Source organism: Myotis nattereri, assembly GCF_964212035.1.
Source record: "Myotis nattereri genome assembly, chromosome: 11".
Classification (NCBI taxonomy): Eukaryota; Metazoa; Chordata; class Mammalia; order Chiroptera; family Vespertilionidae; genus Myotis; species Myotis nattereri.
Window position 1 is genome coordinate 67386772 of NC_138086.1, and position 25121 is coordinate 67411892.

A 25121-nucleotide genomic window follows, 5' to 3' on the forward strand; every position below is an offset into this window, starting at 1 on the left:
AGGCCAGAGATCACTAAATACTTCTTAAGCCAAGGATGGCATGAAGTGTTCCCCAAAGTTGCTGCTCATCCATTGACATCCTAACAGTGACCATGAAAGTATGTATGTACAACTCGGTCGTGAGGAAGGTTTGAACCCTGAGGAAGGTTCAAAGGTCCAGGGGATGGGGGAAGGCATAAATTATATTTAAATAGTCAAAAGATTTCTTGTAGTTTTAGTTTATTTATTATAGAGTTGGAAAAAAAATGGCATTCGAGAGAGTTTCCCAGCTTATTTTTCAGTATATTTCTATTCTTTCAGCTAACTGCAAAAAAGTATCCTCTTGTAGTTTACTCTGAAAACACTAATGAAGTCAATAGTGAATCTACTAATGGCTTCCACATGTCAAAATGTTTGAAGGTTAAGAGTCCACTTAGAACTAGGTGAATTTCTACCCCTGAATTTTAAAAAACCTGAAGTAGTTAGTCAGAAAATAAAAACTTTACTCAAACCTCAATACAGAAAAGTTTAAATTCTATATTTTCTAACTGCTACAATTTTAAAAGAAATGACTTTTGCTAGGCATTATTTTATAACCCGTTCTCTGCTCTCCTCCCCCCGCCCCCCCCCCACACACACACACACACACTAAACTGAATGCATCAACAAATATAAACAAATATTAGTCAATTACTAGGTAAACTTTATTAGGTAGTTCCAAGATGTTGCCATCTGTTCTCTCATATTTCTAAAATAATCATTCTAGTCAGAGTAAACATGCTCAAAGTGACAGCCAGTCTTCTTAAGGATAATCTGAATGCTCTCAGAAAAATAAAGAATGATAGAGGCATCATTTTTTTTTTCACCCAGAAAATTTGTGTGCTCTTTCTGCCTTGGCTGGTCACTGTTAATTCAGACTGACTAATTTTGGAATACCCACTTTTCGGTTCCATACTTTTTTTATTCTCCATGCATTAATCATACCCACAAAATTACTTTATCATTGGTGTGTTCAGTCCGTCGGGGGGTGGGGAGGAGGCAGGATTCAGTACTCATGGGATCTCCTTTATGCCAGGTCCAGATTATAAGGAGCTGGATGTTCATCTTCGTAGGATGGAGTCTGGATTTGGCTTCAGAATTCTCGGAGGAGATGAGCCTGGACAGCCTGTAAGTTGAATCTTCTTTATGTCCACTCTTTGGGCTATATTGTGTGTGTGTGCATCAGAGGAACTATCACTGTGAATGACATCTGAAAGGAAATTTTTTAAGATGCGCATAAAAACATTGAGGTTTGGGGAGTTTTTTTGGTATTTAAGTTCTCAGAATATGCCAGTGTTTCCATGCCTACACACCGTCAATGCACATTATATTAAGAAAGGGACATTACTCTTTCTTAGAATAGTTTAAATTTTTCTTGAATATTTCAATTACTTAATTGTATTGGAACAACCACTGGTCTCTCTGGGCAGCAGCTCACAGGTAAACACACATGCAATATGACAGAAGATACGTGTGAAGAGATGACTTGGAACAACAGAATTGTGTGTGTTTTCAATCAAAACCACGCGGGAGAGAAAACACTGTGATAAACAGAAGCCAGAGCAAGCTCAATGCTGCAGAAGTTCAACCCGATTCAAATTAAGAGATTACCATGAGATGTTCACAAAGTCAGCTTCAGTTGGCACAATATTGGGAATTTGGGGAGGCTCTGGAGAAATCATTCCTCCCTATAACCCATCTTTCTCTTTTGTCAAACTTATTGGGGTAAAATTGGGTAATAACATCATATAAGTTTCAGGCGCACAATTCGATAATACACCATCTGTCTGTTGCATTGTGTGCTCACCACACAAAGTCTCGTCTCCTTCAATCCCTGCCCCTCTGGCAGGCACCAGGCTGTCCTATAACTCATCTTAGTCGATCTATAGAATTGAAAATAGTATCCAGTTCCTTCATATACTAAACGTTTAACCTCTTGGCCTCTCCAGGATTCCTTTCTGACTTAGCTTCTGATTGCTCTCTAACATGTTCATAGGCTTCCCATTTAGTTTAATTAGTGGGATTTTAACTTCCTTTAAAGCAGGACTTCATCTTTTCTTTTTTTATTACCCTTTAGTGCCCCATAAATGAAAAATGTGACATTACCCAGTTAGCCAAACTCCAGGTTGAGATCTCAGTTCTCTAAACTGCAAAGTTGAGGGAAGAATCTCTATGATACCTTCAGTTCAGACACCAGCTACAAATCTGGGGGTCCCCACGGCCTTCTCCAGATTCAATAATTCACTAGAACAACACACAGAACTCAGGAAAGTGCTATCCTTAGGATTACAGTTTTATTACAGTGAATGAGAACAAATTAGAATCATCCAAAAGAAGAGGAACATAGGACCAAGTCTGGAGGGTTCTAAATGTGAAGCTTCCCTCTTCCTCAGCATCCATCCACTCAGGATTGCCAACCAGGAATGCTCACCCAAGATTTTGTGTCCAGAGTTTGGGGTTTTATTATGTGCGCATGATTGATGGAATCATCGCCTAGGTGGTTGAGCTCAGCCTTTTAGAATGTCAGGCTGCTATCACGTGGCTCAAAGTCCCAACTCTCTAGTTACATGGCTGGTTGTTCTGGCATCATCCGTTCCCACCCTAAGACTGTTGGTATGGCTGGCTCCACCCTGAGTCATCTCCTTAGCATAACCTATATCAGGTGCCCACCATGAGCCTCCTCATTAGCCTAAACTCTCAGGTATGGCCCAAAGAGCTCACCATGGAAACTAAGATACTCCTGGTCCAAGGGTGTAGGGGTACCTTTCAGGAAAGGCCAGACCTCTCTTTGGACTGAGGCCAAATTCTTTATTTCACAGCCATATGCAGAACATGAAAATACCAAATGAAGGAAACAAAACAAAACTATGTCCAAACTAAAACTAAGGTGATTTTGATAGCATTTTGTGGGAGACTGTGTGATAGTTGAGATTTTTGTCGAGCATTTAAGGTTAAATCCATATAGAATCCATTGTACTTAAACTAACATAATGCCTCAAACTTAACAACTTAAGGGGTCACCACCAGAAAGATGAGGTCCCTGTTTGTTCCAGGGCGCACTGACTGACACACTTCCCCTTACCAATCTGTGAGCCTTGGAGGCAGGCCTGTGTTTTGTTGGTGTTTGTGTCTCCCAAGCCTAGCAGAAAGCCTGGCACAATAAGTGAATATTAATTGGAATTTAAGAGAGTCCTCTTAGCCAAACCGAAACTGTCGCCTGAGCTTGTCAGAATAAATATGATGTGGAGTATACATATTTTGAGGCTTCTAATCCAGCAGGCTATGTAGAATTAAAATAACCTAATCCTTAGAAGTAGGGATGTGTCCTGGTGGCCCTACAGCATGCTTTGTTTAGCTCTGCCAGCACTTTAAAATTGCTATGCATCAACTAATCTCACACATTTAAAAATTCAAATTTCTACCCTCTCTTGAAAAATACATCTGGCAACCTTGAGCTTGCCTTTCTCCATGACAACTGGCTAGAGCTAAGCAGTGGACCGTTTTAGGCTAAGCATGGCCACAGTTCCCAAAACTCCGTAATGCCTGTGTTATTTATTTTGTTTATTATCTCTGAAACCCCCTTCCCAGAAGATTAGATAGGAAAAAAAATTTGAAAGAGTACTTTGCACCAAAGGACTCTTCAACCAGGGCCAGATTATGGTTTTAATTGGCCCTACCACTGAAAATATTATTGGGTTCCTTCGCTTCCATATAAATACAAATGAAAGATTAAGTTGCCACATAAATGTAAGGGAAAAACAAGAACGTTTCCATTCTCCCTGTGATGCTTACTTCAATGCAGTGTTTTCAATGCAGAGTTCTTAGATTGCTGGGCTTCCCCATAACCTCATAGTCTGCTTTGGGGATAAACTAGCACCACATTCAGGAAATACTGTCTTCACTGGTCTCCCCCTCCCCACAGGCAGTGGGGCTTACATGCCAGTCACAGGAAAGGCCTAGTCTCAGCTAGCTCAGGAAGGGAGAGTTCTTGCTGAACTTAGCCCAGCACAGATTCAATAGAATTGATACCCAAATGGAGCACATATTGCTCTAACGGAAGCTCAGGTGTGTGAATGCAGCCATGGTCACCACCCAGCCTCAGGACACCTTTCTACCTTTAGTGGGCAGGCATCTAGTATTTACGATAAGCCTCCTCCGATTACATGGATTTGCTGGTTATCCTTGTTGCGTTTATCTAGGTTTATTCTGGCTTATTCTTTCATTCAAATGATTTAAGACACACTCAGGCTACAAGCTGCAATTCTGACAGCCCAGCCATAAAGTCGAAGCCTAAATCCCCCTCAAGCCAGCAAAGCCCAAAAGTAATGTCTTGAAGACCAGAGTACTGCACCTCAGAAAGACCATAGGAGGAAGAGCGAGTCTCCCGTAAAGGTCTCGCATGAGCCCTTCCTTCCTGCCTTCCTCCATTTTAAGTCCAAAGATAATCTGCACACAAAATGCGCTCGCCTCATTTAATTGCTGGCAGGCTACAAAGGGAGAGGCACAGGAGGTGACTTGGTCCCCAACCACAGGAGGTCTCCTAAATTACCTCAAATGGGTTTCGGCCTCCATATATACGCAATGGTATTGACATCTCAGGGTGCACATTAAACACGACAACACCGCTTATGGCAAATAATGCACAGCGGGACTCCAGCTCAGACAAAGCATATGGGCATTTTTCCTGCAAGAGGAAATACTTTTCACAGTTAAATAACAATAGAAAGAGAAAGAAATGAAAAAGTGCCAGAAAGGAACAAAGCTGAGGTTTCCACCTGTGAGCTGAAAAGAGATGGAAAGGCATCAAGATGGAGGGACTCGGGGAACACTGCAGCGGAGAAAGGCCTGGGTGGAGGAGAACTGTTAACGAAAGCGCGAGGTCATGACAGGCACCCTCCTTGGTACAGGAGTCGGGGGCACATTTGTTTGGGGGTGGTGGGGGGGGAGAACAAGTTGTCCTGGGCTGTGACTGTTGCAGATCAGACCCGCTGGGATTGGACTAGCATGAGGTAGGGCAGGAAAGAATTAAAAGGCCTGCAAAGGTGGCTTTCATCTCGTTTCTTTGCTATTTGTTTTTGTTTTCTTTTTTGTGTTCATCTTTGCCCCTGACTTACTGGGATAGCAGACACTTGAATGTGAATTGCTATTATTTCATATCAAACATTCTGCTTTGTTCCATGTCCTCACAACCTGTAAAACAAATTGGAGTTGTAGAGTTGTTTATAATTCTTTTGTTTTTTTAGAGAAGGCAATTGGAAAGATAAGGCCATGGGTGAGTTGTTCTTTCAATGTGTGTGTGTATGGGGGTGGAGGGGAGGATTGGTCTGTTTTGCCATAAAAGCTCTTCCTTCAGACCCGAAGCAATAGAGGCAGGAACTCCTCCAGGAGCACTGAGAAAGCGAATGAGTGGGACTAGGGGTCTGCAGAGGCTGAAGAATACGGTGAGGCCAGAGGAGCAAGGCCAGTCAGTGTTGGCCGGGAAGGCTCGGTCAGCAAGCCCGGAAGGAAAATGTAGCCTGAAGGGTCAGGGAGCCCAGACCATGCACTCAAGGGGGCATCCCTCAGCAGACCTGGAAAGTGCCCGGTGTGGCCGGGCAGGAAGCGGAGGCGAGGCACCAGAGGGAGAGCCCTTCAGCAGACTTGGAACATGACCGCGAGACCACAGAGCCTCTGGCCATTGGACCAAGTGGGAATACTCAGAATGTTGCTGCTCAAAGTGTGATAACAGACCAGAAGCATCCAGCAACCCCTGGGAGCTTGTTAGGCATGCAGAGTCTCAGGTTCCACCCCAGGCCTGCAGAATCAGACTCTCAAAGGGAGGTCCAGAAGTCTGTTTTAGCAAGCTCACTGGGTGATTCACATCCACCCCAGACTTTGAGAACTACTGACAAGGGATCAGGTACCCTGAGGCATGTTTTCAAGAGCTTAAATGAACACGGTATGTACATTGGGAAGCCAATATGAATTACAGTGCAGAAAGGAATCACAGATTATCTAGTCCCTGCAGTTACCTGCAGTTACAGTGGCAGACAGGAAAGAAACTAAACATATTCAAAATAAAGTATATTGAAAATAAAGAGAAAGCGCTGTGGATTTTTCCCTGAATAGAGGGACACACAGAGCTGGCTCTGTGTCCGCAGTGAAATAAAATGCATGCAGGTGCAAAGGGCCAAAGGCGAAGAGCAAAGCCGCCTGACAGCCAGAAGTGACAGTGCACGCATGTGGCCAGCTTGCTCCCAGCAAAGGTGGAGGTTCCTGGCGGAATGAGCGAATGTAACTAATACATATGTCCCAGGACAAGCAGCTCTGATGCCTTCTCCAGTTCCCCATGCTCAGCTCGATTATAGTTTGTTTAATGGTGCTGGCAAACTCTTTTTGAAACAAGATAGAGGATGGATTATATAATGCAATTATACAGTAATATGTATACATAGAATAATTATACAATATTACATATTGAAATATTATATTGAATACATACAGTTTATTTAGATATTCAATTGAAGTATTAATTGGACATAGTTTATTTAGAAGTATATATATCATATTTGATCCAACAAACTTAAGGTGGAAGATTCAAGTTTTACATTTTTTAAAAATGTGACTGAATTTCAGTCTTTGCTCAAATGTCCACTTCTCACTGAGACCTGCTCTAATCAACTCCAGCACCACCTCAGCCATGTGGCGGACACGCTTCCACCACCTGACATTGCTGTATTTTCCCATAATACATGCCTGCTAAATGTAACATAGCCACACATTTATTATATTTATTATTGTCCTACCACTAGAATGGAAGCTCTGTCGGGCAGGACTTTTGTGTATTGTTCACTGCTGAATTCCTGGCACCTAAAAGTGTCCTTGGGCTCAATGAAGATTTGCCGGATTAATGAATTAATTAGAGAGGATAGTACCTCATTCCATTGCAATACCGCAGAAAAGCAGCTTGACTGGGATTTTCCTGGTAAAAGATGATGTGAAGCTAAGAGCACAGAAGATAACTTCAAGGGTATCTGTATATCTTTGCTGTTTTCCTTTAGCAGCAAATAGGAATTTTCCAATGTGAAATTAATTTTTACAACCTTTGTAGAGGGCCCAGTTGCAGCTGTGGCTCCCTCCGTTGTAACCTGTTTCCTGATTCGCTCTGATCAGTTAGAATCAAAACTATAGCTTAAAGTTGATAATTACCCAGCCGGGAAGTTCACAGGCCATGTATTTTCCATAACCACCTATAAACCCTCCCCTGTGGCATACAGGAAATCTGGAGGTGAAGCATTTTCTTTGGGTAACCCGGGTAAGTGCAGCTTTTCATGGGGCAGTGGAGAAACATAAACATTCATTTTAACTGGTTTTGCACAAAGCACTTAGCAAATCTTTGAAAAGCTCCTTAGTGGGTTGAGACTTTTGAAGAATAGATTGGAACACCTTCAAAAAGAAACTCATCAATTCAGGTTGGCATGACAATAAGGGAAAATGGAGAATGTCAGAAGCAAGCGGACACAAAACCAACCTGCACAGCCAACCTAAGGTCGGCGTGTGAGGCCTTTCCTGTGAGATCAGTAATGAACCGCTCATCGGAGCACTACTATTTAACATAGAAGTAAATCTACTCCTCACTTCACCCTCCAGGAATACATGAAAAGGAGTGACAGTGATGGGGAATTTTCATTCCTCTGTGGACCGAAGGAAAAAGAAAACTCTTCAGACTATAATTTTGCATATACCTGAGAATCCTGGGCATCAAGGTCTGGTTGCCATGTGGACAGGCCACACTGAGCAGTGGGTCCAAGCAGAAGGAATGGATATACTGCCAGCCCGAGGCCATGAAGCCTGCAGGTCACAATGCAGCAACTCTGCCAATTAGCTGGAATCCACAGATCTGGGATTTGAAAGAAATTCTTGCACCTGAAAGAAATCAATCTGTGAGCAAGGGGCCATTTAATAAAGATTTAAAATGAAACCTAGAATATAGGCTCTGTAACATTATCAGGCTAATGGTAACTACTGCCTTTAGATGCTGTGTGGCTAAGCCACTTGGCAAAAGAAAAAGGGTGTCTTTTGTTCATGAGTTAGAAAAATTGTTTATAGGTTAAACAGCAAAATTAAAATTCTAAGTACTATTATCTTTCCTCTGCGAAAGATAAAAGCCTTACAAATGGGCACTGAGTTGAGTGTTTCTAATGGGAAGTGGGAACTCTCACTTTATGCCTGTCATCGCCTTCCCTGGTTCAGGAAATTACACTAAAATGCACATTCCCAGATGTACCTCCTCGTTTCCTGGCATGGTAGCCACCTAAGCAGCAGAGCTTTTTAGGGGACAGGCAGGGCTAGAACGTCCTTTGTGCCGAGGATGGTGCTCGAGGGAAGCATTAAAGGAAGGAAGCGAAATCTGGAGAAGATTTGACTAAGATTTTTTTAAGTCAACTAGCTAGGAAAAGCCAGCTATGAGTTTTGCTTCATTTTATTTACCTTCCGCTTTTCAAAGTCAAACAAACAAACAAAACATACTTTGAACCTTTATCAGAGTTTTTTTCATATATATATATATATATTTTTTTTATTTCCCTAGAAGGAGGTAGCAACCTGGAAGAGTTGGAAGGGCGCCCCTTTAGCCTCTCATTTTTCCAAGTACTTGATCAGGTTTAGAGCAAGGGATAAAATGTGGAAATAAAATATCCCACCAAGTTTTTATATACTTACATGTACATAAAAAGTTTGAAACATACATGTCCTATTCTTCTCACTGCTTCTTTAGATTTTGATTGGAGCCGTCATTGCCATGGGCTCAGCCGACAGAGATGGCCGCCTACACCCTGGAGATGAGCTCGTCTATGTCGATGGGATTCCAGTGGCTGGCAAGACCCACCGCTATGTCATCGACCTTATGCACCACGCAGCCCGGAACGGGCAGGTCAACCTCACTGTGAGAAGAAAGGTGCTATGTGGAGGTATGTAACTCAAGGCAGCAGCAAGAGTTGGAGGTGAGGTGGTGAGATGTTTTTGTGAGACATGCTAAAGATGTTTGAAACAAAATTTTAAATCTGTGTCTATATTATATGAGAGGAAAAAACAACCTAGATATTCTAAATGTAACTGATTTTGAAAGTGCAGATTTTTACCCCACTGGTACCATTCCAAGCAGCCTTTGAGGCCTGCATTTTCAATGCAGTCATCAAAATTTCCTAGCAAAGCCTGGAGCTAATTCAAGATGTGTATGCTCTTTGCTCTTTGGTAACGCTAGCTATAAGAACATTATAGCAGTGAAAAATAGGGCTTTTGAAAATGTTCCTCATTGTGTTTACAAACCAAAAACCACAGCATTTTGATAACATAATAAGGCAACAAGGATGGAAAATTAGCCTCCATTGTAGAGCCTGATAAAAAGTAACAATAAAATTATTACCCTGATTTACATAAATATAGCTGTATGTCACTTTGAGCAAACACAATTCATATAACTCCAAACTTATGAAACAGATAAATTAGAAGTAATTATTCCCTTTACCTCCATTTTTCCAACTTCAGAAAAGAATCCACCAAAGATATTTTCAAAAGTCAGTCCTCGGAGCCATAATGTGATTCAGTTTCTCTCTTCACCATCTCAGCTCCACAAAAGATGTTTATATTTTAAGGAATATGTCTGTTACAAGCATCACGCTATTTCTTGTAACCCGAGCATGCACTAGCACTGGGAGTATGGTCCCACACCACCTGTGCTTGGCCCCGGAGATCACAGGAACGGCAGCACCAATATTATCTTATCATCCCCTGCCACCGTGACCTGCTGGCTTTCTGCTCGGCCCCCTGGCTGTTCCTTGTACAGAATGATGAATGCTAGACTTAGGAGGGCCCTTAGCAATAGCAGCTCCCTCAGGTGGCAGATGAGAAGACGGAGACCAGAGGCACAGCAGCCTGCCCAGTAGTCCACGGAGTCAGCGATGATGCAGACTCACCTCCCTGGCTAGGACTTATTTTTTATACCACTTTCAGTCCCCTCTTCACTCTCTCACCATCTCCATCCCCGGTGAATGCAAAGACGTTAAACCAACCTTTAGCAAATGTCATTCCTAACATAAGGAGAAGGAGTCCTTCATAGGTGTTATTATTATACCATATTTGAATTTACAAAGGGCCACTGGCTAATCACAGGCTGTGCATGATTCAAGAGGCTAAAGTTTATTAGTCAAACAAAAAATCCTTTTCTATTCGCGTCTTCTAGAAACTAGACTTGGATCAAGGGTCATCATTCAAAAGGGCAAGTCAGAAGAACTGTCAGCCCCCACCAGTAGAGACTGCTATATATCTCACACAGAGCCTTTGCTAAGAAGTGTCATTCATCTGCAGAAATTCCTGCCATACCACTTGACCCAAAGAAGTAAAACACCTTGAATTATCCTCATTCTTGGGCAAGGTGCCAGAAGGAAGACAGTGTTTTCTTGATTAATATTTAACTGTCTCTCTCCCCACAGAGTGATTTTCAATAAAAAGTTTGCTGTGCTATATGTTCTGTAGCCCAAAGATAAATTAAAAAGATACCTGGTTTACAAGGAAATACATTGCAAAGGGCAAAACCAGTGCACCAACGTAATTTCGTGCTCCTCTTGCCACCAGCTGATTATTGCAAATTAAATTTTGCTCTAATCAACCCAAGCTATTGGAGTGTATGCCAAACGCTGCAAAAACGTATTCTTGCAATTTGTGGATCATGTGACTTCCGTAAAGATGCTCTTTGCTGCAGTTCTTACCAATTTTACTCATTTAGGCTTTGAAGTGCATTTCAAGTGCATTTAATTTTTGAAGTTCTGCTGCAGACTGCTCATTCTCACCAGGAGAGCTTCCAAGTTAATTCAGCCCACTCTTCCTTGAAAGCTTCATCAGTATTGAAAATGATTAAGTTCAGCAAAGGATACTTTGATAGTAAAGTAAATGCCTGGAAATAGATTTTTTTAAAAGACAGAGGAAGGCAGCATTTCCTCATAGTGGCATTTCTTTAACAGTGAGAAGGGACAACTACAAATGACAGTGGAGATGCCTTTTCAAGGGTTGTTGTTATCATTATGATTTCACTTTCCTAAGCAAAGGCAGTGGGAGGTACAAGCCTGGCATATGATGAGATGATTGAAAGCTGAAGGAAAGTAAGCAATCAGCTGTGAAGAGACAGAAGATGAGCAAGAAGAGGGGCGGTGTTGCCACCTCTTTGCACAAAGGAGCAACATTATAGAGAAGAAGCTGGGAGGAAGGGAGGTCAGACAGGTCATACCCTTCAGCCGTAGGCTTGCTGTGGCTGTACAACTGTCTTGCCCACCTCAGAAGACATTGGGCACTGGCTTCCTAGTTGATGCTCAAGACAAAACACATCCATTATGAAAGATACAGATGGTGAGTTACATTGGGCAAAAATTAAATAACACAAAAACCTGCTCCAAATATTGAAATATAAGAAGGCATACAATTAAAATACAGAAAAGAGGGCACATATAAAGGCAATATTTTCAATTGGGCAATGGTAAGCTAGATCCTCAAAAATGAGAAAATGTGGAGTAAAGGAAGGAAATATGCAGCAATGTATCTAGTTTTCTTTACTGGATAATTTTAGCACAGATCTTGCGCCTTAAACGGGTTTTGAGAGATGTCTTACTTATGCCATCAGATCTGATAGTTGTTTTATTCCCAAGGATACTAGAAGAGTCCCTTTAATTATTCCACTGAAAGGATAAACATTTATATCTGTAGTAGCTCAGTTTGAGATGTTTACCCTAATGACACATTATTTTGAATCCACACTATTTGTCTGAGAGAAGGGTATCTCTGAAGAATTTCCTGAAGTGTAAATCTAGAACTGATGTGAACGTTTTATGACTTAATCAAAACATATTAGAGTCCACCTTAAAGCTACCAGTATCTTCTCCAACATCTACAGGACCGTCCAATTCCTGTCCTAAGGCCGAGAAAGGGAAGGTTTTCCTGACAGTGGGGTGGGAGGTTTAGCCAGTATTTAGGGAGCCGGTGGATTCCCTGGTCATAGTTACTACACTTTTTTGTCAATTCAAAATACATTTTCTTACTCTTTACCTACCAGCATGTCACCCATTTGAATAAGCTGTCTGCTTCGGTGAGTGTAAACCAGGAGTGCACCAACACAAGTGCTTGCAGATAGGCCGGATCCTGACAGCACGGCCACAGCCTGTGGCTGCCCTGCCCCAGCAGGCCCCTGAAGGTGCACATGCATGTGGACACTCCAACCCCCACGTCCACGCTCTGTCCACATACAAACCCCACTGCCTTGGCCATGCTCTAACACAAGACATGTACATCTGCGGTGCTGTCATCCTCTGGGGGACAGTCCTAAAAAAAGGCCCAGTATACCCCGGAAGCAGGCAAGGTCTGTTTGGTGACAGGGTCCTGGAGTCCTGGTACCCACGGTGTGATCTAGAAGAGAAACAACGCCTCCAATTGAACGAGTCCTTCTGGCCCTGCATACCCCTCACTCTATGGGTTCAGAAATTGGCAAGAGACATTGGGGAATAGTTGGGACTGTGATGACTTGCAAACCATATACCCCAGCTCTAGTAATCACTACTAAGTATTTCAAGAGAAACTGGAAATCCAGATTTCTGTAAAATCTGCCTATTTTACAACATTGACAATTAACTCTAATAAACTATTGGCCTGGAATAAATGGGTCTGCTAGCCAGGAACCAACTGTTCTTGTCAAACATCTCACCTGGAGGGCCTTCCCCAAAGGAGACCCTCTCACAGTCAGCCAATGATGATCTCCAGTATAACTGGTTGGGACAAAACAGAAGCAAAAATTGATTATCTGACTTATGTAGGTACTAAGTGACTGAATTCTGTACATTCATTTGTATGTGAGACAAGAAGATGAGTCAGGAAGTTAGTGAATTGAAAAAATGCACATGGCATTTAGTCACTCTGTGACATTTTACTACATTATATTCTAAAACAATGATGTCCATGCCCTACACCAGGAAGGGTTGTTGGAGAGAAGAGTCTCATTTGAACATAGAGCCAGCTGAGTAGAAAAAAATGATGTCGAGTCAACTCTATCCCTCAAAATCAATCATTGGAAGTCTTAACTCCCTGGCTTTAAATGTGTTCATGTTGTTAAAGATGAAGAACTTGGTTCTAGACGTTGACAGGGAAGTCCAACAGCAATAGAAAAGTATCCTGTTAATGTAATTACCCAGGGGCCACTCACCACTTACGTTGACTTAGTCCCTGATTTCCTTTCTCTCCCTAACACCTGAGGCATAGCCACTCCCAGCCATTTATTGCAAAGGCAGATAATTTTTCTTTGTTCCTGCTTTACTGACAACCAAGATCTCAACCCCCTAAAATATGACAGCCAGAAAATGAGATCTCTCTTGTCACTGCCTATGACATTTAGTTACTGATTTGGTCCAATAACTCGGGGAGATTTTCAATTTAATGTTGCAGCATAATAATTTGTTTGTTTTTCTTCTTCCTGACTATCTCTAATCACTTTATTTCCAACGCGCAGAAGGACTGATAAAGGACATGTGCTTCACCAAGACAATAACTGTGCGCCTTTGGATGATGTTTTCTAGCAGAGAGGGTACATTTTACAGGCAGTTTTAATTTGATAGAAAAGAGGGAAAGGCTTTGACATTGACATTTTGTTCTTTTGTGACTTCATTACATTTCCTACAGATGAAAAGCATCCATTTGTTTCCTTCTATTAAAGCCTGATTAATTGAATCTTACCCCAAAATCAAATTTATCAAATGATAATAAGCAGCAGCCTACATTTTATTCAGTAATTACAAATAAGAAGTAAATGCTTTTTCATAAGGCCATTTTTAATCTGGGTGTATGAATGAATGCAGCTTCTTTTCCTTAAGGTATCTGTGTAACAGAACCTTGCTTTTTATATTTTATTGTTTAAAATATTACAAGTAGTAGTACATATGTCTCCCTTTTTTCCCCATTGACCTTCCCCCAGCCACCACTCCCCCCCCCCCATCACATGCCCTCCCTGCTCCCCCGCCCCCAGTGTCTTGCGTCCATTGGTTATGCTTATATGCATGCATACAAGTCCTTTGGTTGATCTCTCACCTCCCCGCCAACCCTCCCAACATTCCCGCCGTAGTTTGACAGGCTATTTGATGCTTCTCTGCCTCTGCATCTATTTTTGTTCATCAGTTTATAATGTTCTTTATTATCTATAAATGAGTGAGATCATGAGGTATTTTTCTTTCACTGACTGGCTTATTTCGCTTAGCATAATGCTCTCCAGTTCCATCCATGCTGCTGCAAATGGTAAGAATTCCTTCCTTTTTACAGCAGCATAGTATTCCACAGAACCTTTCTTATAGTCTGTTCTTTCTCCCTAATTTTTCCATTTCAGAATGGAATTGCAGCTTGTAAAGTTAAGAGCTTTCATTGGAGCTTTTGCCAATTATTTTTAACAAGACACTTTCCAGACTTCTAAATAGGAGACCATATCTAGCAACACCCCCCTCCCCAAAAAAACATTAATTGTGACTCTTTTCCATATTCCTCTGTTCCATAACGTCTTTTGAGTACACTAATTAAATTGTAAGATGGAGATGAAACAGCTTTATTTCTAATTACAGTATTCTAGGTGCCATGTCAGCTCTTTTAATCAAGATACCATTACCTAGGTATTAAATTAAAATGACAAAATTCTTTCTAGATGACAGATCAACTTTCATTTTAAAAACTAGCTTCTCTTGGCTGCCAACTGTCTATCACTTCTCTCTGTGAATATGCTTGCTTGCTTTCTCGTGAAAGTAGTGATTTGGTTTATCTGATTGATAATAGTCTATTTTTCAACAATACAGAATGTAAGTGAGCCAGGCCTCCAACACTTCCCTTAATGATTCAAAATTCATTGCTCCTTAGCCTGGTAACATTGTCAGATCCTGGAGTAAGCAAACTACTTTAAGAAGGATATTTCCTACCTGCAGGAAGTGAACACATCTAAGCTAACAGAATATCACAAAATTAAATAAAACCGTGGCTTCTTGGTAAAATGATGATAGGTCACTTTACAAAGACATCCCCTGGGCTGTTAGCCCCACTTCCAAGACTTCTACAGCAGCAGTTCTCAAAGTCTGACCTTGAACCTGCAGGCAGACTCCTGCGCCCAGTCTTCCCTAGATCTACTGAAAAAACTTGCCGTGTGTGGACTCTAAAGATAGTTCTCACAAGCTCTTTAAGTAATTCGTGCTCACAGTACCATTGAAGAGCCTGTCCGCTTGTTTTATGATCTTCTGTGATCAATTATTATTATGCAACTAAGAAACCCGCTGTCTCTAACTAGACATTGTCCTGGGGGGCTGCAGTCTTAACAAGGGGAAAATGCAAACAGGGAGCAGCACTTAGGAAAGTTGAGGGGTTTGGGCTCTACAATTCTGGGTGGAATAGAAGCCAGTCAACCAGTCTGGTCACAGTGCTGGTATCTAGAGCCGTGCCTGGTACACAGGAGGCACTCCCCCAGACCTTGTTAAATAACCAAGCGCCTGCATTCTCCCTTGTTGCAGGGGAGCCCTGCCCAGAGAACGGTAGGAGCCCAGGCTCCGTATCCACCCACCACAGCTCTCCACGCAGTGACTATGCCACCTACACCAACAGCAACCACGCCGCCCCCAGTGGCAGCGCCTCTCCCCCGGAAGGCTTCGCGTCCCACAGCCTGCAGACCAGCGACGTGGTCATTCACCGGAAAGAGAACGAAGGCTTTGGCTTCGTCATCATCAGCTCCCTGAACAGGCCTGAGTCCGGATCCACTATAAGTAAGTGGCTGCTTCCCTGCCTTTGAAGGAGAGATCTGTTTCCTTTTGTTCTGGTGGTGGGGATGCTGGCCAGCAGGTGGGGGGACTAGGGGAGGCATACCAGGGCGCCTGGAAGGCGCAGGCTGTGGGCACCCAGAAGGCATCCTGAACACTGATTAGCCAGATGTTGCTGACCTTTGGCTCAGGACAGTCCAACACGCCCATAAAAGCTCCTCCCTCATTTTGAACTGGAAAGAAAATTAAACAGAGTGAAGTGGGAGTGTTGATGTGAGGGGAGGGTGCGCCTGTCCGATAGGATGAAACCAGGTTGGCAGAGGATCAGGGAGAGCAGTCTAAGCAGAAGCCCTGAGCGGGGAAGGAGCTCACAGAAGCCCGGTGGCTGTGCCAGGGTGGACAGGGAGGGGGCAGGAGCCAGGGCGCGAGGCTTCCTACGCCCTTGGGCAGAAGTCAGGATTGTGGTCTAAATCACTGGGGCCACTGGAGGGTTTTAATCAATGGACAGAAATCTGACTGACGTTTTTTAAAGATGAGCCCAGCTGCTTGTGGAAAATGAAATTGTGGGAAGGGAGCAACAGTGGGAGTACATGCCCTGGCCGGTGTTGCTCAGTTGGTTGGGTATCACCCCATGCACCACGAGGTTGCAATTGGATTCCAGGGCACATGCCTGGGTTGCAGGCTTGATCCCCAGTACGGGGTGTGCAGGAGGCAGCCGATTGCTAGTTCTCTCTCATCAATGTTTCTCTTTCCTCCTCTCTCTCTTAAATAAATAAAAACATATTATATAAAAAAAAGGAGTGGAAGCACGAAGACATTGGGAGCCATTAAAACAGCCCTGTAGGTCCTGTAGTGGCGCCTTCCCCTTGGGTAGTAGCAGCACGGGCGGGAGAAATAGAAGACTTCACCTCCTCAGGCTCCTTCAAATCTAAGGTTCCGTGATTCTGCACAACAGGTGACAATCACAGGTCATATTTTTCTTCCAGTCAATCATCTCTGTAGATACAAAGGCGTTCCTGAAGGTTTTCCTTTCAGCAGTCCTACCCGGAGGTTCCTCAGCAGCCAGGACAGAGAGGCGATGGGAACACTTACTTGTTCGTTTATAATGCTGAGGTCATTTAGCCCAAAATGTTGTGGATAAAAACACCCGAATAGAGAGCAGTAAGAGAAAAAATAATTGAGTCATGTGGTGCCTAAAATTCTTATAAATTGTGGTTGTTTCCAGCACATGGTTGGGGAGAGAGGTGTGTGCGTTAAACAATACTCAAGAAATCAAAGCATTAGAAGGAATAAGAACTTTTTATGATAAACTTAATGTTATCAAAACACCACCAGAACTAAATGGAGAGAATTGCCCTGATTAGCTTCAGCTTTGACAAACTCAAGAGTGAAAACTGGAGAAGCATTAAGCCTTGGTGAGTATGTGCAGAAGCTAAGTGACATCCATGTGAAAGTGCAGATTCATTTCTCTTTTTCTTCGCGATAAGCTGAAGAAATAAATTCAACCTTAATGCATAGAGCAAAAGCAGAATTCTGTCAGTAGGATGGCTTCACCAAGATTAAAAGGGCACAAGACTAAAGATTTTCATAAATTATATAAGCAGTCTTCCAATAATTTATACTTGGAGGAAATGTTTACAGAGAACTTTTGTAGCTATTCCAGTCATTTATATAACTTATTGGAGAAGGATATGTAAAGAGGTGGAATAAAAATAAGTGTACTGCTGCAATGAAATTGTTAAGCATATTCTTAGGGTCTCAGCTTTATTTGAAGTGTGACAGTATTGTAGCTGAATGTATAGGGGTGTGTGTGTGTGTGTGTGTACACGCATGCACTTATTTCATAAGGAAACCACAAATGCTTTTTCTATTGCAAATAAAATTCATACATAGGTAGGTTTGGAAAACAACAGGTACAAATGCTTACAATCAACATGTGAATTTTTCCTTCCGACCAAGTGACATTATACCTCAAAAGAGTAATTCTAACCATTTTCAAAATGGCATTATTTTACATCACCCTGGAGAGTGGAAATATATTCTGGAGTTCATGATGCCTCCTGGCTTCTTTTTTCTCATATTTATTTCTTTTCAATGTAAAGAGTGTGAAAGGCAGGTTGCCCCATGTTCTGTGGGAAGAGCAGTGATTACACTGATGGTGGGTGGCATTTACAGAACATAATTGGCCACATGCACCTAAAGGTTCTTGGACCCGATGCTGTCTCATACTTATGCAATAATTTTTGAACTTGTAATTTTGAAAAGAAGTGCTAAGTGCCTCCTGAATGGAAAGGGGCCTTCCTTGTGCCACCTCTCCATTGTCACCTCTCCGGGGCTCTGGGAGACTCGGAGAGCGTGACGCTATCAGGTTCTCAGGAGTCATGGTCATTCTCAGGGTTTGTGTCATTTTCCTCTCCGTGTCTTCCCTGAGCCCAGGGATCCTGAACACACATGTGGTTTTTCTCACGGCTGCTGAAGCCTTTCCATTGGCAGGCAGAATGCTGTTATGCCTTCAATGAGCACGCCATCACCTTTAGGCAAGGGAGTGGTGCGGTTAACAGCCAGGAGCTACAATCATACTGCCTGGATGTGAAACCTGGCTCGTCATCCATCAGCTGTGTGGCATGAGGAAGATACATGAGCTCTTTGGGCCTCAGTTTCCTCAGATGTAAACAGAGAATGACTTTAATACCTGTGCCATGGGGTCACTGTGAGGGTACATGGAAGTGCCTAGAATATTCGAGGTACCAAATATGTTGTTGTGTTCTCCTGATCATCATCCCTGCTGTGGATTGTCTTCTCATCCCTTCAGCGTACTCGTCTTAGATACCACAGCTCAGTGAGAGCCCAGAGCAGCGAAATCTGGGCAGCAGATGAGCATCCCTGAGAGCCAGCTCCCCCTCCCCAGATGCCGGCCTTCTGGGAGCGCGGTCTTCCCCAACTCCCACCCCCCTGCGGCCCAGGTCAGCCATGCGGACAGAGCAGTGGCAGCCTCACCAGTCCTGCTGAAGCTGCCCTTGCTGAGGGCTGGAAGTCTCCCCAGAATTCACTAGGTAATCAACTACCAAAGTCATGGGAAACATCAAAATTCAAGCTCAAAGCTGTGCCGATGAGAATGTTCCTGCAAACACAGCACCTCCATTGAAGATATCAGAGAGGCGAGATGAGGAGCCCGAATGTAAACCTCCCACCCTGCTCACAGAGAATCACCTTCCATAGCTTCCTCGGCACAGGGACCAACTCTGCCGGCGATGCCAGATGTTTAACAAATTGAGAACTTGGGAGGTGAGATTTTGGGTTTACTATCGCCTGCCATTTCGTAGGCCTCACTTTTTTTTCCCCAAAAAAATATTCTTTTTCCAGAAAATGAAGAAGAAATTTTCTTTAATCAATTAATGTAATTAAAGAGCACACTACCCTCCAAAGCCAGTGACTCCGGAGGCCAGTTATTGTCTGGAGCAGACAGATTTCTACCCCAGGTGCAGGAATATCCGTCTTGATTTAAAGTTAGAATAAGCAAGCTTCCTGAGCGTTTTTGTCCCATTATCCAAAATATTAAATATTTTTTCAGACCTTAAAATTGGACCCACGGGAAAACAAAGTGGTTTGCAGAATAGAGCCTAGGATAAGAGTAAACTGTAACAGGAAACTGCATTTTTTGATTCTTAAAAAGATTCAGACAAAGATGTTCATTGCCATATTATCGGTAAACAGAATATTGGAAGCCATGTTAGAAGCTTCTCAAAACCTAGACGCTTTGGTATATTTGGGAAGTGTTGTTACTTTCACAAAGGTCTGTGTACACAGGATAGAAGGCTGAGGTAGCCTTCTGAATCCCAGTGGGTCGAATGCCTGCTCTATAAAAATGTCCCTGTGGCCATGGCAGTGGGGTTGTTGGTCTTTGGGTATCCCCAGCTCAAGGCTGAGTTCTGACATTTAGGTTTTATTGCACAGTTGTAACCTGATCCTTACAGGTACTTTCTGCTCTCCCCTACCCCCCACCAGATGTTCCCCAGAAATGTTTTGGCACAAATGATGACATAAAAGTGACACTTAGCCACCTGCTTTTCTGTAATTTGTCAGGAAGGTTATGTTGAAATGTATGGGGTAGACGTACATGGGCAGCTTGGACCGACGCAGTGGAGGCTGGCGCCTGTGAGGGAAGTTATACCCGTAGATGCAGGCCCACAACAAGCGCTGTGAGATAGAACGTATTCAGGCCGCAATCTCAGCAGTCAACAATAGGGGAGCAATCACGTCAACCCTTCCTTCCTTCATTCCTATTGTCCTAACAGCACTGACTCCGTTTCTGTGTCTTTATTATAAACACATCACTGGCCAGCATGCTGCTGGCTTCTGACAGTCTTCCAGCTCCGTGCTGGCGCTGCAGATCTTTGTTTCCATGTGTGCACTGTCTTTGGCAAAGATTGGAGCACAGACTTGGTCATTGCTGACTTTTTGTAGGGCCCACGGCGATCCAGTGTTCTAGGAGAGAGTTCATCATCTTTGGTAAAATGCCCTGATGACTCTCTCAAAGTCCTTAATGATATCCATAGGCTCTGGAGGTTCAAAGTTATTCTAGAAATTCAAAAGTGTAGCTAGCAGGTCTTTTATGACCTTTTAAGAAAGGACGAAGTAAAACTGAACAAGGAGTGAAGCAGATGAAGATTTTTTTCTCACCAACCATTCAGCCAATGAAAAGTCACTTACTTAGGGAGGTACGAATTAAAACCAAAGCGAGCTTTTCTATAGTCTTGACCTAATACAGGAGCTTTAAACTAAATAGAAGTGCATTGGATAACAAGCCCACTCCCTGTGGTGTCCCTGAGCAAGTCACTTGGTCTTCCTGTGACTTCCATCTAAAATATAAGGGAAAATGGTCTAAATGGCCTCTTGCAGCTCTAATATATCTCATGCCAGGATTCAGCATGAAAAATAAGCTATTGGTTTAGTTTTGTCTGGGTATAAAAAGCTTTGGGTAAGTCTGAGGCCTGGGTCATATTTTTTATTGGCTTACACTATTATTTTAAGCGTTCATTCTTTATCTTGTTTGGAAGATGGCTCCTAACACTTTCAATTCTTGTGTTCTTCTCTAACTCTGTCAAGAAATGATCTGAAACAAGCAGTTAACAGCACTAAACCAGCTCCCCTTTTAAAGCAACTTAAGGCAGCGTTTGCTTCCTTTTGTCACTTCCTGGCACACTTGTAAAATCATCCTGTTTTTTATAACACAGAGAAATCAAACAAATGAGGCTGCAGGAGGCAGAAAGGCAACTTCCCCAGGGGGTTCTGCCCCCACGCCTCACCCAGCCCTCCCCAGGATGCAGTCGCTGCCTCCACACCTTGTAACCAACCCTTGGTGGCACATTTCTTTTAATGGCCCATAGTTACAAAGTTTTGCCCTAAAGTAAAGCCTCAATATGGGCAACCAATAAGCACCTCATCTTATATCTTGCTGGTTTGGGCTGGGGCAGTCGGTTTTTTTTCTTCAAGCCTCCCTATTGAGGTTAATTCATTGATCCCCATAAAAACACAGGTAATTGGTGCAATTGATGCTGATGCTGGGACCTTGACCTTTTCAAAGTCATTGTAAACTCCAGAAGTCATTGCTAGAAAATCACTTAAGTTACGCCCATGCAGTTGAACATGAGAATTACGAAGTGAGTCTCACGGATTTCTCGTGGGTTTTCAAAAGCAAGTTTCCTTTCAGAATTCTGAACCAGCCAGAATTCTGTGACACAGAATACTCCCTTACTCCTTAAGTGAATCTCTGCTTTGGATTCTTTCAAGGACACAGTGCTTTTGCTCTGAGCTTTATGCTGAGAGTAGTAGCTCATTCAGGAGGCATGATAGTCTCACCATACCGTTAATGTGAGTGTTTTTATAACAGAAGAAATGGGGGGGGGGGGGGCAGCACTACATAAAAGGCCAGCTTTGCCCCAAATATCTGGCTCCTAAATAGAACTCATAAAACCATAAAGTAAGCAAATGTCTTCATAATCTTTTGGAAAATCAGCATATGCAAAAGAGATCAGATTGTGTTCCTAGTCTGTACTGACCTACATTATGTTTTAAATCAAACCAATCTTTTCACATGCATGGGAGTGACTTACTTTCTGCTTCAGGAGGTAGCCAGGGGCTGGGGTGGGAGTGAAGTGCAGTCACTAATGACCCAATGTGCATCAAGGAAGGCAGCCCTTCCTCGGTACCATTCAATCTTCCTATAATGAGTCCTTGATCAAAACACCCTGATAAAAATATCCACAGGGCAAAATTCCAACAGGCCTCTCTTACATCCAAGACCCTGGGTAATGTAGACACAGCCCCCCTGTACCAACAGCTCCCCACCGTTCCCTTCGACCAAAGCTGGGTTCCTTCCTTACCCCCGGAGACAACTTTTGCTCTCCTGTCCCCGTGTCCATGTTTTGCCTTCTGCCACTTGGAATGTCTCCTCTGACCTAATAATAAATGTTATTAAGCTTTCTCCCAGGCACTGTGCTAAGAATCTTACCTTGTGCAGAATTTTCACAGCAACCCTGTGAGGAAAAGGCTACTGCCCAAACAGCAAACGTCTCTCACACTTAGCTCAGAAATCTCTTCATCCCTTAGACTTTGCCTGAACCCCTCCACGTTCTCCCTCAAATCTTTTCATTCATTCTTATATGGAATTCTTGCCTGTAAGCCCCTTAATTGTCGACTGCTCCCTGGCTTTCCATCTGTTATTATGTCTGTTACTTGAGGCCCAGTGCATGAAATTCATGCAGGAGGGTGGGGGTCCCTCAGCCGGCCTACACCCTCTCCAAACCAGGATCCCTCGGGGGATGTCCAACTGCCTCTTGCAATCCAGGACCGCTGGCTCCTAATTGCTCGCCTACCTGCCTGCCTGATTGCCCCTAACTCCTCTGCCTGCCTGATCACCCCTAACCACATCTGCCTGCCTGCCTGATCGCCCCTAATTGCTCCCCTACCAGCCTGATTGCCCCTAACTGCTCCTCTGCTGGCCTGATCACCCTTAACCACCTCTGCCTCACGCCGCATCCAGGACCCAGGATTCCCTCCTCAGGCTGGCCACAGGCACCCAGGACCTGGGCTTGCTTCACCCGGGCCAACCGCAGGCACCCGGGACCCCAGGGTGGGCAGCTTGTCCCTCTCCCAGGCCACAGCCCCAGCCGCTGATGCCCAGGACCACGGGGTGGGCGGCTTGTCCTTCTCCCAGGCCGCAGCTCCAACCACTGGCACCTGGGACCGCAGGGCATGTGGCTTGTCCCTCTCCTGGGCTGGGCTACAGGTGCAGCCACTGGCGCCTGGGACTGCAGGGTGTGTGGCTTGTCCCTTTCCCGGGCCGCAGGTGCGGCCACTGGCTCCCAGGAGCACAGGGCGGGTGGCTTGTCCCTCTCCTGGGCTGCAGCCTGGCTGGTCCCCTCTCCCCTCTCCCCAGTGTTGAGTGTCTGAGTGTGACGGCGTGACAGCATGAGGGCGTGATGACCATTTGCATATTAGCTCTTTATTATATAGGATTACTATCTATTATTGCCATTTTACTTTTAATATCTCTATGTTTCGTCCCCTAAATAAATTTCTTAAGGGCAAGACATGGTGACATTTCTGTGAACCCCTCACAGCTCCTGGGAGCGTGCTTTTCGAGGATTTGTCACATAATTTGTGTTGGTGGGATTGGATTGGACCCTCACCCAGTGACCTGGCACTGTCCTCATGAAAGTGAAAGTGTGAACACATGCTGCTCTGACTTTCCCTGCACCTAAACCCAGATGTTACACCCCTCAAAGGCAGCAAGACTGATCTCTGAGAATGGGCAACACAACCAAGGATCGCTCAGGGAGCGATTTTCAACCATTTTCAACTCTGGCACATCTCATTTCAGCAGACGGGCAAACAAGAAAAGATTTTGCATCAAACTCTGAGTATTTTGATTCCTGAATTTTGAAGCCTCTATTAAAAATGGAAAGACACATGGAAACATCTCATTCTCACAGCACTAACAAATTTAAAGATCATTAAATTGTAAAACTAATTACTAAAATTCTGCCGCACATCAAAAAATAGATTACATTTTTTTGCCTATCTGACAAAAAATAGGTATAATTTTTATTAATATACAAAGAAAATAGTAATACCTACCCTTTTGCTCCAAAGCAGCCCATACTCGTATATAGATTTCTGGTTCCAAGAATTAACCAATCAGACACAACCTTATTATATGAAGTGACTAATAAGATGCAACTCTACTATATGTTCTATATATTTCTGGTTTAAGACAAGGCACTCACATTGTCTTGGCTGTTGTCATATTTTTATTTGACAATCTAAGGGAAAAGAGGTCCATGCCCCTGACTAAATAGTAAGGTATTGCATGTCTTAAAAATGTCCGCAGCACACCAGTTGAAAATCACTGACTTCAGGGGAGGAATTGTGCAAGCTGGTCCTGGCCAGCATGGAAAATCACACTATGCTAAGGTGGAACTAGAGCAGTGTCCTGGAATACATACTTCTCATCAGTTGTTCTCAGCCCGAGTAAGTGATTCAATAGTCAGCTCAGGGCGTGGCGAAGTCTTAAGTGAGAGGGCTCTCTAAGGAATTGGGTTCAGGGGCCATCTCTGTGCCCCTGGGCAGCCCCGGAAATCGGAAGGACATTGGACGCATCTGGGTTGCAAAGCCCTTGTCCTCAGGCTGCTCTCTGATTCACCTCATCCTGGCACTGACTGTTCCTGGAATCGCCGTCCATCTGTGTGAGCACCACCTCAGCGATAATTATATTGTCCTAAACAGGAGGGTTTGGACGGCAGCCCAAGCTCCTTAAAAAAAAAAAGTATTACTTCAAATTATTTATTCCTTTCACAACCTTCATTCACAAAGCAGCCCATTTTAGTTCCAAGTGAACAACTTCTGAATCGCATTCTTTCTTTTTAGGATCCTACCCAACTAAAACCAGGATGAATGGGACCTATTGATTAAATTCCATTTTTTCCAATCCTGAGCATGATTAGTTTTGTTCCCCAATTTAAACCTGGCTGACTAGGTCCCACCAGTAAACAGACAGGCAAACAAGAAAAGATTTTGCATCAAACTCTGAGTACTGTGATATCTGAACTTTGAAGCCTCTAGTAAAATGGAAAGACGCATGGAAACATTTCATTCTCACCGCACTAACAAATTTAAAGATCGTTAAATTATAAAAATAAACCTCCAGAGAAGCACCATCATTCGTATTTGTTCTCAAGAAGAAGAGAAATCCAACCTATAAGAAAAAATCTAAGTGTTCACAGTGCGTTTTTTAAGAATCCTGGGCCATTT

The 25121-nt window shown here is 43.4% G+C and overlaps 1 protein-coding gene across 3 annotated transcripts in view; it reads left to right on the forward strand.

Moving 5' to 3' along the window:
- The window catches only part of MAGI2 (membrane associated guanylate kinase, WW and PDZ domain containing 2), a 1132900-nt gene that overhangs the window by 992041 nt on the left and 115738 nt on the right, over positions 1-25121 (forward strand). For all 3 annotated transcript variants that reach the window (XM_081102532.1, XM_081102533.1, XM_081102534.1), the window contains 3 exons: positions 1055-1146; positions 8774-8966; positions 15567-15815. In XM_081102532.1, coding sequence (XP_080958658.1) covers positions 1055-1146; positions 8774-8966; positions 15567-15815 — 534 coding nt within the window. The remainder of the gene's footprint in view (positions 1-1054; positions 1147-8773; positions 8967-15566; positions 15816-25121) is intronic.